At 38.6% G+C, this 13,292-nt stretch overlaps 1 protein-coding gene across 1 annotated transcript in view; it reads right to left on the bottom strand.

Moving 5' to 3' along the window:
* Nucleotides 1-5,400: 5,400 nt before the first annotated feature.
* Nucleotides 5,401-13,292, bottom strand: part of PMS1 (PMS1 homolog 1, mismatch repair system component) — a 47,690-nt gene continuing 39,798 nt past the window's right edge. Inside the window, exons 11-12 of the mRNA XM_009277115.2 lie at nucleotides 8,889-9,049; nucleotides 5,401-5,829 (exon numbers count right to left, since the gene is read on the bottom strand). Of these exons, the coding sequence (XP_009275390.1) occupies nucleotides 5,638-5,829; nucleotides 8,889-9,049 (353 nt within the window). The 3' untranslated portion in view covers nucleotides 5,401-5,637. The remainder of the gene's footprint in view (nucleotides 5,830-8,888; nucleotides 9,050-13,292) is intronic.

Genomic DNA, 13,292 nt, shown 5'->3' with positions numbered 1-13,292 from the left:
AATATTTAATCATGATATTGTGAGAATGTTCAGTAGTGGAAGACAGGATTAACATATTGCTTTAAAACATTCCATTACTTTCTGCATCTGTTTACTGATAATAAAAGAAACAGCTGTTCTAAATGTAACATTAACAGGTGTAAACCGTTCACTTGAGATTTTAAAACAATAATTCTCCTCCATTTCCTCCATAGCTATTTTGAAATGACATTACGAACACCCCTCCTATTAGCTTACACAATTAACTCGTAATTGTTTAACCTCTCCGCATGTCCACAAAACGTATACATGTGGAGTTAGCTTCCTTCTCATTTTGTGCAAAAGGCTCTGTTCTTCTGCAGTGCACATCCTGAACTAATGCACCAGATGTGTCCCATAAAATGGTTGGTCACACTATTCAGCAGCTTTCCTTTAGCAACTGTTCTATATCAAATTTACTGTAAAAAAGCATCGTAATTATGAAGTAACACTGTATCAAATTCACAGACCTAATAGCTCACTACGTTCAGTTAAACTATGAATGATAATTGAGCTTGAAATTGTATATTTACTTTAAAGAAGTCCTCCAAATCATCTGCAACAATGTGTGCTTAATTCGAAGCCATTAACAAAAGATTTAGCATTTCCACATTTATACTCTCCATAATTTCAGATATGATACTCCATACTTAGAGAGAGAGAGAGACAGAGGGGAAAAAAATAAAAACTACTTCTGGTAGCTTTCCATTTGCAAAATTAAATGGGTGTACCTTAAGTTTCTTACCATTGCTAGCCCAGCCTGTTAAATGCTGGGTACAAAAGAAACAAAACATTCAAGAATCCTTCAATATTGCTATTACAGCCAAAAAATTAATTCAGAATTATAAGTTTGTTTAACAAAACAAAACCAACCCCCCCACCAAACTAAAACTAGACTTGCTTTACAGAAGATAAAACAAGCTCTGAAGACCAAATATTACAACCCTTTCAAAAACCTCAAAAGTTGCTCTTTGATGCTTACTTTCATGGAAGTAATACCAATATGCACGTAGGGAAGAAAAAAAAAAAAAAGGAATGAAACCACTTGCATAAACTGAGACCAAGGAATGGGTGCTTGTATAACTAAACAGAGTGTTGCTTGGGGCTACTAATTCTATTGCTAGGTATTTTAAATATTCCATATTAGAATATGGAAACAGAAGAACAACCCATTTTAACAAATCACAAATTACGTCATACAGATTTTACTGTTGCCAATGACTGCTAAGTGCTCCTGAAATAAGCTAAGCATTCCTCTGTTTTTGCTATTATTCTCTGAACTGCTACTAGTCATCCTAAAGGAAGAAAAAAATCCCCAGAAGTACTCCAAATCCCTTCACACACACACTTCTTAACTGAGAGGAAACAGAAACTTCATTATTAAGATTCCTAATACATTCAGAAAAGAAACATGTAAAAGGCACTACCTCCATTTCATGCTTATACCCATATTTATATGCAGGGAAAAGAATTATTTTTTCAATGAGATTTTTCTGTATTTAAAAAGAAAATTGATATTCAATGGTTTCCTATTAAAATAATATGCAACTTTTCAGAATTTGGGCGAGGCGGACACCTGAGCTGCAAATACACCACCAGAACTGAACCTGCCCAAACCAACCATGCAAATGATTCCCTGAAAAATGCAAAGCTACGTACAACCAAAAGGTTTTTTAAGTTTTATTACGAGATCATGCTTTAGTCTGGAAAGCTCCCGATTACCACTTAGGGAACGCTGCTACCTACAGTGGGCATATTTTAGGAAGGCAAACATGCACACCATGAGAAGCATCATGAGCAGTAACACTTTGACCTGCTGGTGACCAAAAGTAAGGAAGGAATGATGCTCGTTCACAGTCAGCCTCAGACCTGCCTAGCCATCATTTTAAGTGGTCAAAATTGTACAAAAATAAAATGCCAGCAGAGGGCAGCGCAAATACTATAAGTCCCCTGAAATGCCCCGACCTGGCCACTCGTGGTGGAAACAGCTGCGTGGGTCCACGGTGTGGGGTACAACAATGCGGCATTCTGTCTGCTCGCCGCTGGGACACGCGCCTGCCAGGTCCTGCCCCACTGCTTCTTCCTCTAAGGTAAGAGGTCAAGCACAACAATAACCAAGTCTACTCATCCTTACACATTGTAGGTTTTCTTCTTCCTTTCAAACAGCCCATACAGCTGGGGACTGACTGACTGCAAGGACAGGCAGCCTTTGCATGCTCTCCAGAGAGCCTCGTGGGGTTCATCACTTAATGAAATATCTGAGTGGCACCAGGTGCTGATGCAACAGCAGTAAGTTGATGTGCCTTCCTTTCCCAGAACCACTAAATCAAGTGTACCATTTGACTTCTTTTAAACTTGTAAATCTAGGACTGGGGTACTTTCATTGTTTAAATAAGGAACATAAAATGGATGCATCACCAGAGGCATCAGTAAGAGCATCTCTAGAAACGGAAAGTAACATTTTCTTCTGTCCACACTGGATAAAGCAAGGAGAGACCCACCCTACCTAAAGCCATCTCCCATCAGCACAGTATCAGAGCAACTCACAATTTCAACTTGCATCCCCAACCACGAGTACCACGGTGGGGAGACACCGACTTACAGCTCTGAAGCCGTGCTACAGCACTTGCTGCTGGCACCCAGCCACATGACAATCCCCAATATCTCACAGAGACAGAAAACAAACCATATGTATGTGTACCTAAGGAAGAAATCCACAGCAGCCCTCTGAGGTGAAGGACAGCAAACCTAGCCAGGAGGGAAGGGAGTAGGGAAGGAAGGAAGACCCGGCTCCCAACTGCCTAACCTGGTGCACCTGCACCCACAGCAATGCCTGACACTAATTTGCTTCCATAGCAACTAAGCCCACCTTGGCACCTGTGAATACCATTTTACCAATCACTTTTTATCCTCAACCTAGGGCCTGAACACCTGTTACACAACTTGTCCTCTGCAATGGTACTATTACATGAAAGCACTTGATGTTGACTCTAGGCTTATCAAAGATACTAGCATTTGCTCCAGTATAATTAGGATACAGCTATTTTACCTTTTGGAAAAGAACTAGCAATTATTAATCTCATTAAATACTACACATTATATTCCCAACTGACTAAAATTGGTGCACATATTCATTTAAGTTCCAACAAACTTAGTTTGGAGATAAATTTCTGTTCTCCAGCTTGCCTTTGGCTTTTCTTACTGTAATGGCTACTCTCTAAACTCTCACAGTTTGTATCCAAACAGGAATAAAAATAAACAAACTATAACCTTCTGCATCCACCGCAAGGCTCGGATCCTGTTTCCCCCTCAGAGCCAAGAGTCACGTCTCCTTCCTGCGCCTCCATCCACCTTCTCACTTCCGTTCTAAAAATTCACATCTTCTGCACCAAGTGACATTTACAGTCAACAAGTGTCCAGTTTTCCAGTGACATTCTCATGTCGTGCCTTGCTCACTGGTTAAGTTTGGAAAGATACCCTGCTTGTGCCCTCCAATCATCCCTGCTCTTTTCCCCCATCAGTCCCTGTGCTACCCACCCTCCTTTGGTGCCCACTACCAGAAAGGTATTTTATTCATGGGTACATCTTAAGACTCCCTCAGTATGGCAGTAGATATCAAACTTTCTCCTCCTCCAGAAAGAGTCCTCTCCTTCCCAATTTACACTTAACTACCATCACACAGCATTCACTTGACGCCCTTCAGCTGTTCCCAGTCTGACCTTGCACATGTGCATGGCAGAGATGGGGAACAGCATCAGAGGAGGCTGCACTTTCTTCTGCTCCTACTCCTTTGCAGCTCTGAAGGATGCCTACGCCAAAACAGTAACAACAAGAGAGCACCTTGTTTGCTACTACATCTTCTCTTAGCTCAGGCCTTTGCACCATTCTGCCATGTATCAGGAGAGGTAATAAACAAAACTTTCCCATGCATTTGCATTCTTTGTCCCCTAAACCTTCCTCTGTGTGCCTACTGGGCAAAAGTCAGCATGTGTTGTGCATGGAGCAGAAGTCTACACGTGCCGATCATCCAGCCACCTGCTGCTGAACAGAGCAGACTGTCGAGTTCAGCCTGGCTTTCAGCTACACGGGGGCACAGGGTACTCCCAGCTCACTGTGAAGAGCACCCCCCTAAGCAGTTCACTCCAAATGCACGTATATGAACTCTACATAAGACTAACAGAGCTACTTTCAGGCAAACACACCATAATTAATGGGGGTGGCTACTTAAAAACGAGCACTGCTATTTAAAATGACTGCTACGGAGTGCAGTTTATGTTTTCTGTATTTGTTTTTCTTTTCTCCAGTTTGAAGTTCTAAACCGCTCTTCTATATGAAAAGGATGAACTTACTTTAACGGCATAAAAACATAAACATTACCTTTCAGTTTAGAATTTGTATGTTGTCATGTATTGCTGTGATGTGATTTCTTAACTTAGTTCACCACTTCAGCATTGTTTGATACAGAGAAATAGAGCAGTTATTTACATTTTGAGATTGTACATTTGCTTGTCTGGTCCGATACTCCTGTCCACAAACTAGACTGCACTCAGGTCTTTCAGCAACCTTCAACCATTTACCTAGCAGCCACAGAAATGCTACAAAGCTAGGTCTTACCACCACATTTTCAGAGTGCCAAGATTTGCTAACAACAGAACAACGGGGGATGGACAGGAATTCTCAGGTGATCTTTCTTGAAACTTTTAAAACATACTCTTTTGTGCTATGCACAGAAGGCATAATCGGGTAGCTTTATGGAAGTAGGCTACTAGTTGAAATAGAGGTGTAAACGTTACCTTCTGGTAGAAAGAGAATGAACAAGTTTACCAGAATCAGCAGCTCTCTATACAGCAGACTTTGCCCTAGTTATGACACATTCTCCTTGAGTGAGGACAGTTTATGTTTCCCAGCCCCAAAGAGTTTGTGTATAGCATTGCACCAACACACATGTATTGGCATCTGCTTTCAGTGCTAACCTGTGCTCCTGTGACTCTGATACTTTCATCGTTCAAGTCATAGCCCAGTTTTTGTTGATCTCAAGTTTTAAGAGTGTACTATCCTTTTAAGAATCACACTTTTGTAAGTGTGTAAAAAAGCTTTTTGGAGATTGGACACTAGGACTTCAGTACTCATTTACGTGAGCTAACAATTTCCAAATAGAAATACACCACCAAAAAAGTGTAACTCTAATAACTGCATATGACAATGCCACATTTAAATACCTACAGCTATCTGGCATTCCTTTGAAAATGAACATCTCATATCCTTAGTACAATAAACTTTGCCAGGCTCTGTTGAAAGCAACTTCTAACCACTTCACATCTAAAAAATTTTGACATACTGGTATTTTCTAAACCTGCAGCAATAAGAAATGCATCAAACCAGTTGAGAACATTCCTTTAATAAATTCTTAAAAAAAAAAAATAGTGATGAGTTGTTTCTCTACAGTACTTATTACCAGTTTTCAAGTAGCATTTGAATTTAAATAAAAAAAGTCTCTAGGAGGTGAACATATGATAACGAAAAGTCATTATACAAAAGCTTTGCACAAAACATACTGAAATTACAGAGTAATGATCAAAATTAAGCAAGAGAAATATGATCCCAAACAAAATGTTCCATTTACTGAATAATTTCCGTGGAGTTGTGCTTGTCAGCTTCTGGAATATCTGTTAAGTGATGAAAAAAAGGACGACCATGAACACAGCCTTTATTTTCCTTTCCAAGCTGTTGCTTCATCCTGTAAATGGTGTTTTGTACATCTTCTTTTGACAAATGTAAGGGCAGCTGCCGAGCTAAACGTACTGCTTCTCCCTGTGGAAAGGAAAAACAAAAACAAAACCCCAATAATTTTAAAGTACCACTTTTTAACACATTAACCTGGGGCTACCAGAAAGCAGGAATTAAGCACTCACTGTTTAAAGGTCACTCTTCTCTTTTCTGCTGATACATATTCCGAATCCCAGAAACCCAAATGTAACTCTAAACATATCTTACTGGTCATTTCATGACACTTCTACAATGGCGTCACACACAGTCAGTCTCCTGGTCATGTCTGCACTCTTTTTCTTTTAGGGTCCACTTTTGCAAGATGCTTTGTGTTTCTGAATATCTTATTTCCTGTTGGCACCAGTATCAGCTGGAGATGTTTACCAGTTCACAAGACACATTCTACACCACAAACTTTACAACTAACATAAATGAAGTGAAACAGTCAGCTAAACAAAGTTTTAAAAAAACTATAGTGAAATTTTAGATTAATGCTGTATTAACTATTTTGCATCCAGTTATCTCACAATACTAGAAAGCAGAAGTGACTGCTAAATACAGTTACTGAAGCTCCCATCCTCAAAGAAACAAGCAACTTCAAAAAGAAGTTGTCAGGTTTTTTGTTTCCTCCTCCAAGACAGGCCTTCCTGCCTTCTCTTCTGTACTTCAGTAACGTTGCCTAGACAGAAATGGATGTGGCATACAGTCTCCCTTCACATTGTACAAACCTGAAGCAGCGTTCATAACGTTTTAATCTGAATCTTCTCATTCTGTTTGTCTGGGGTTTTCTCCCACTCTTCCAAATGGAAAAAAGATCCCTGTGGGCTATTCTCTACCTAGGAAGGCTGCTTCTTTAACCATTACCCTGTTCTTACTTCTGGGCCTACCAAAAGACAGCAAAAGCTGCAGGCATGCTGCCTGCTCAAACATGAAACTTATGATAAAAGTTGCAATTCTGAACATGACAGTGAATGGCATTTCCAGTGTTTACCCCTCAGAATGGTCAAAAAACTCAGTGCTTATTTTTACAGTTTTTTTTTTTCATGACGGCAAGCCATATACTTCCTAGTTAATATGTATTTTACAGCTACTGTTACTGCTGCACATGCATCTTCTTTCTAACAGTTCCTCACAGGATCATCATTGCTCTTAATATACCTTCGTTTCATAATCTCTTGATATATATCTTTATATGTGTGTCTGTGTGTGTGTATATCCATATGTATCTCTGTATATAGTCTTACACACACACACACACACGTATGTTTGTATGCGGGTGTATCTCTCTCTCTCTCTCTCTCTAAACAAATTCCATTCCACTCAATCTGACTGATGGGTATTTGTAAGTAAAGGAAATAAAGCTTCCGCCTCCAAACCAAGTTACAAATCATTCCTGTCTCAACACTTAACTTATCCCTTCTTTAAGCTTCTTTCATGAGTGCACGAGAAAGGTTCAGTATACACAACAGAATCACTCGCTCCAAAGGCAGCTGTAAACTTACTGCCCCAAAAAGACAGGGAAAGATTTGTATAATAAATGTTTAAAAGATAAAACACATATTCTGTGTAAATGCCTAGGTCCCATTTTGAAGTAGCCAGATTCAGGAAAGCACATTAGCAAATGCTTAAGTAAGAAGAGACTTAACATATATTTTGGTAACCTTTTTGAACAGAGATTTTAAGAATTGGGATTAAAGATAGCATTAGCGAAACATCTAGACAAGAAGTGATAGAAAACTACTACTGTTAGTTACTCCAGCTTTAACTAGTACCACATATATTAGTTGCCTCTGAAACTGCACTCCTATTATTGTCTCTGGGTGGACGATTTTATCTATTTGCATATCAAATATTAACAAGAGTCATTCCAGTTCCAACTGTTGCATAACAACTTCTGTGAGAAAACAGATTCAAGATTCTTTTACTCAAGTACCGTATTTCTGGCAACTAATAATACTGGCTGCTTGTGAAGAACACATGGCCTCCTCTCTGTCAGTGCACTGCAGAACTTAGTCACTATTGCATTGAACAGGGTGGACTTATAAGATTGTCAGTATGTGCTTCCTTTAACTACAGAAGTTATTGATGTTAACTAAATACAAGCATTTGCAGAGGCATATGGGGTTCACCGTATGTGAGACTTCATTTTTTACTTCAATGTCTTAATTCCAGTGACAGCTTGCTTTTCTGGCAAAAAAAGTTTCCATTTGTCTCTCTCTGCCCTTTCTTTGAATGAATCATAGGAATTTTTTTTCTTTAAGTGGAAATGGTGCACTTTCTGATTTTCACGATGTACATCTCATTGAGGTTTACATGAGAATTCAGCTTCAATTAACGCCTACTTTTCATAAACTATTACTTTAAATCATTTTATGACTTCTTCATAGATTTATTTATAAAGGAGTTAAATCTTGATGACTGTTCTGGATTCAACTGCCTTCTAGATGTAAAGCAACAATTTTATGGCAGTTCTGTATTCTAACATGGAGAAATGCCTTTCTAGTCTGAAACCTGCCTATATAGAAACACTTTGTGAACATCAGCTTTCAGCATGTATTATATCACGTCGGGACGACTGCTTTTGGCTATGTCTGATGGAAGTATTTTGGTAAGCAATGCAGAACCCATACACCTCAGAGAGGATATGACAGTCTCCTTTTCAAAAGGAACTTCTGTTTAGAACAGAACTACATTAATTAAAACAGAAAGCTGAAGAAATATTTTCAAGCTGTTTAAGGATTCATTATAAGCTCAGCTGGCCAATACTTAAAAGAAAACTTCTGTCTTACCTCCAAGTAATTTATAAATGCCTTTCTAGTCTAAAACCTGCCTATATAGAAACACTTTGTGAACATCAGCTTTCAGCATGTATTATATCACGTCGGGACGACTGCTTTTGGCTATGTCTGATGGAAGTATTTTGGTAAGCAATGCAGAACCCATACACCTCAGAGAGGATATGACAGTCTCCTTTTCAAAAGGAACTTCTGTTTAGAACAGAACTACATTAATTAAAACAGAAAGCTGAAGAAATATTTTCAAGCTGTTTAAGGATTCATTATAAGCTCAGCTGGCCAATACTTAAAAGAAAACTTCTGTCTTACCTCCAAGTAATTTATTACTTTGAGAGGTCTACATTCATATACTTCCTTTGCATTTCCATTAACTACTGCATTCAAAATTTCTTTCAAATCAGAAATACCATAATATGGCAGACAATTTGCGATCCCTTCTATTTCCAGATGACTTTCTGTAGCTGAAGCACCTGAAGACACAAAAACAAAACAGTAATTCATACACTGCTTTGATTTCTATTCTGGAGCAATTCAGAGAAAATTAAACTGATGTAAAATCACTTGGTAAATTAGTCTCACAAACTCAATAAAATTCGGAAACTTTTTTTGCTCCTCCCTTGGAGTGAAAAGCATTTATTTGTCCCACGTTTCATTATGATGATGTGTGCCTATTCACATCACAAATGTCTCAGCTTATTTTAATTCAAATCCTAGCAGGTACTGTTTAAATGCTTAAAACATTTTGCAGCATTCCTTTAATTAAAGCTTCTATGGCTTTAATTAAACATACATGAAATTAAAGTAGAAGCTAGTAATAAAATACGATTTAGTTTGAAAAAAATTAAAACAGTGTTGGAACTATTTCCTATTTAATTGGTTTAAACATCTGTAGAGTTCAAATGTTATCTTAACAAATTCAGCTTCTACTGAAATAAAAAGCGGTTTTTTCTCTTACCACAGCAGAGGAAGAACTCAAGCCCATATAACTAAAGGCTCTGTGACAGACTTCTTACTATCACTCATATATCACATCACTGCTGCAGCAGGTACCACTCTGAACAGGAATGATGAATAAAACATTTCAACAACCTTCCCAACAAAATATCTCTTCAATCTTTGAGGTGTGAGAGATTTCACTTCTTATTCACACTACTTGCAAAAAATTTGAATGAAGTTGCTACTGTACAGCTAACTTTTCTTCCACTCCCAGTCAGAAGCAAGTTCTCTAGGGGTCAGGCTCACATATCCTCGTGCAGTCCTTCAGAGCTCCTCCTCTCATTCATGTTGGGTGCACAGAAATCTCAACTCAACCCGCATGGCTACCTTCCCTTTTCCCCCCACTACAAGTCTAAGAAGTAAAGAGCTTCAGGAGAGCATTGAAGAACGCAATTCATAATGAAAATAAACACACTCTTGTGTAATGGCCCCAGGTAGGATAAATTACATTCAGCCTGAGTCACGAATGGTTTTTGCAAAGTCAGAAAAGCTGGAGACAAAGTTTGCTACAAAGTGCATTAAACTAGCAAACCGTGATAAGGGATCATTCATGTTCCTAATACAAACAACAATGTGAAAGATTTCAGAAGTCAGAGAAAATATATATGCAATATAAGTCACCACAATGTACTTTCATTAGCTAGTTATCCATGACCAGGCACTGTTTATTTGACAGTTTTATTAAATAAGAGCACAGATGAACAGGAGGACTGTGCAGGTTGAAAATTTTTCTAAATATGGATGTGTCACCAGGTAAATAACGCTGTTGGGCCTTTTCAAGCTTCATGGCAAGAGATAATTTGACCAGAGTGGGAATTTGATACAGGGAGCACCCTCCCCCCACCCCAAAAATCACGACCTCCTTCCAGCTACATATTTAACTGCTTTAAATTTGAAACTTTATTTCCTTTTTCACCCCGCATTGTCTTCCTTCTCTTTTTCGAGCTGTCTTTCCCTAATCGTGGCCAGCAAAAACAGACATATTTTTTACGTACTGCTGTAACCCTGTGATCAGATTCAGCTTAAACTATCTGAAAGTTCGCCAGTTATTAAAGGTGAGATAAGATGATGTACTATGCCAATACTTCCCCACGGAAAAGGCTGCCAGTAAGAGACAGGAGCAAAAGATAAAGTCTGTTTTTAATCTTCTTCAGCTCTTTTCTCTTCATTTTTATCCCAATTTTGCTTTAATGAAAGACTAGATTTGAGTAACTGTTCCAGAGCATTTGATTATGCTGCCTTCTCTCTAAAATGAGAACTTAGTCTATCTGACCACCTTTCAATAATTACCTCTCTATATGCTACCAAAGACTGTATTTCCAGTGCTTCCTCTTAAAAGTTCATGACAATGAAGTTCTGGATTTGCAACATTTCCTTTGACCACCTTTCAATAATTACCTCTCTATATGCTACCAAAGACTGTATTTCCAGTGCTTCCTCTTAAAAGTTCATGACAATGAAGTTCTGGATTTGCAAAACATTTCCTTTTTTTTTTTTTTCAAATCCAGTAAACCAATCATATGTGCTTGCTAACGAGACTGCTAATGCTCAATACTCTTCAGTTCTACCAACAGCAATTTTCCTGTCCACTAATTTTGGCAGCCAGATTTGACTTCACCATACTGCTCATTAATTTGAAAGTCAAAGGGGGCTTTAAAGACTCTAACATAAGAACAAACAATACAAATCCTGGCTAAGAGAAGTTTTCTCCTTTGGTATTTCTGTTTGTGTGTCATTCTTCTTTCCTGCTTACATTCTTTAGACTGCAAAGTAGTCCACTGCATGCTGATTAACATATATTTATCTGCAAGTCTTTGCAGGAATTCTGATATTGGCAACATTTGATGATATGAGCAGATGTCAGAGCCTCAGTGTACTTATTAATTTTTGACAAAATATACATTAAGATTTTTGAGTATTCAAACAGCAGCCTTCAAGCAGTTTCCATCGTAGTTTCTATGAAATGCTTTGCAACTTTGCAACTGCAAAAAAAAAAAATTTGCAAAATATTTCTGTGAACAAATAAACTAGCTTTCAATTGTCTAAAAATGTGGATTTCTCATTGCTACAAATTTCCCCTTTCTCTTTCCAAACAAAGCATTCACAATCATCTTTGGATAATTCCTTCCTGATGGCCAGGAAAAATTGTTCTCTTCCAGCTGCCACCTAGATTAGGTGACACTATAAGACTATCTATCTTCCAGTCTATGGTCAAAATCAAACTGAAATTAAGTAGCAGCATGATTTTCCACTGGTCGGTTACAAGAGCTGAGGCAGCTTATATTATCAAGGAAGATGGGTTATTTACCTATTACTGCTCTTTGAGGCCTTGTAAGCACATTCTTTGTATATGTTGCGTACACGTAGTCTATCAGGCAGACAATTCTACCCTAAAAGCCTACCTCGGAGCATGGCCCAATGCCTACCATTGTTACAAAAACAGGTAAGACGTGTTCCTTGCTCTCAGTTCCTTTCCAGCCAAGAATTCACCTCTCTCTCTAGGACTTTCACAAAGGCAAACAGACAGATGTGCAGTGAAGGTACATATAACAAACACATCTTAAGAAGAACTGGACAGAAAGTAATCCATCTTACTTCTTGAAATGCTTCTCTGATGTAGGGGTCATTGCAAGCTATACCCAGCAAACAAATGCCTGGCAGATCCCAGAATACTGAGTTAAGTAAAAGCAAACAGACTGCTCTCCCAAAGGTAGCATCGCTTGAAGCCTCAGTAAGGCCAGAACATGAGGGGGCGGGAGGGCAGTGGAAGACAGACTGGAGCTCAGCGTCACAGCTTTGCAAATCACAACAACTGGCACGTTCCACAAAGAAACCATTGATTTTGCCTAACTAACATGCTTACAGCAAGAAGCTTTTTCTGAGCTATTTCACAACATGTTTTTCACTGTCAGCTATCCAGAGAAAAATCTAGCTGAAAATTCCTTAGACTGCTGAGCAATGAATATAAAGAGAAACAAGGAGACATTAAAAAAGATCTTAGTCTACCAAAACAAGAAGATAGGGCACGTCCAAGATCTAGGATACTTGGAACGACATTGGCTGAAGTCATACAGAAACTTTGAACAATATGGAGCAAAGGTAAATTACATTCCTGTCTTACAACAAGAGAGCATTCAAAGGACAGACTTATCCTCAAATGAAACAATAGGCAAGTAAGGCCTGAAACTCTCACACTCTTGTAAAAATAACTATCCAAAGGCTGCATTTGTGAAAAAGGAAAACATTGCCAAAAGTTCAAACAGTTTTCCAAAATGACAGAATAAGAACAGAACTCCATGTGGAACAGAGTCCTTGTTAGAAAGAACAGGCCTAGTTAGACCTTTCAAAAACCTACTAGGAGTAGTGCATCTGGTATCACATGGTGCCATGGGGTTCAGGGTGAGGCATGTCCGTGCTATGCCTGTGAGAAAGACTCCTGGTAGGTTAGAGTAACTAAAGTTCAGAACCACCCCACTAGCTAAAAGGTCTTGGCCATTAAAGAGTATAGTTGTATTTCTACAAATTCCAAGCACTGTGAGGGAATAAGATTCAATTTCCGAGTATTAATCCCAAGACCTGCCCAATTTAGTGCAAGACTAATGAATTAATTTTTTTTATCCTAAGAGAGAAGTTGTCCCTTACAGACAAGTCATCCAAGTAAGGAAAAACCAATACTACGTGGGTTGGGTTTTTTTTTCCCAAGTAAGAAACTATCAG

The sequence above is a fragment of the Aptenodytes forsteri genome, unplaced genomic scaffold, assembly GCF_000699145.1.
Source record: "Aptenodytes forsteri isolate BGI_AS27 unplaced genomic scaffold, ASM69914v1 Scaffold145, whole genome shotgun sequence".
Lineage (NCBI taxonomy): Eukaryota > Metazoa > Chordata > Aves > Sphenisciformes > Spheniscidae > Aptenodytes > Aptenodytes forsteri.
This window is presented reverse-complemented; position numbering and strand designations above follow the sequence as displayed.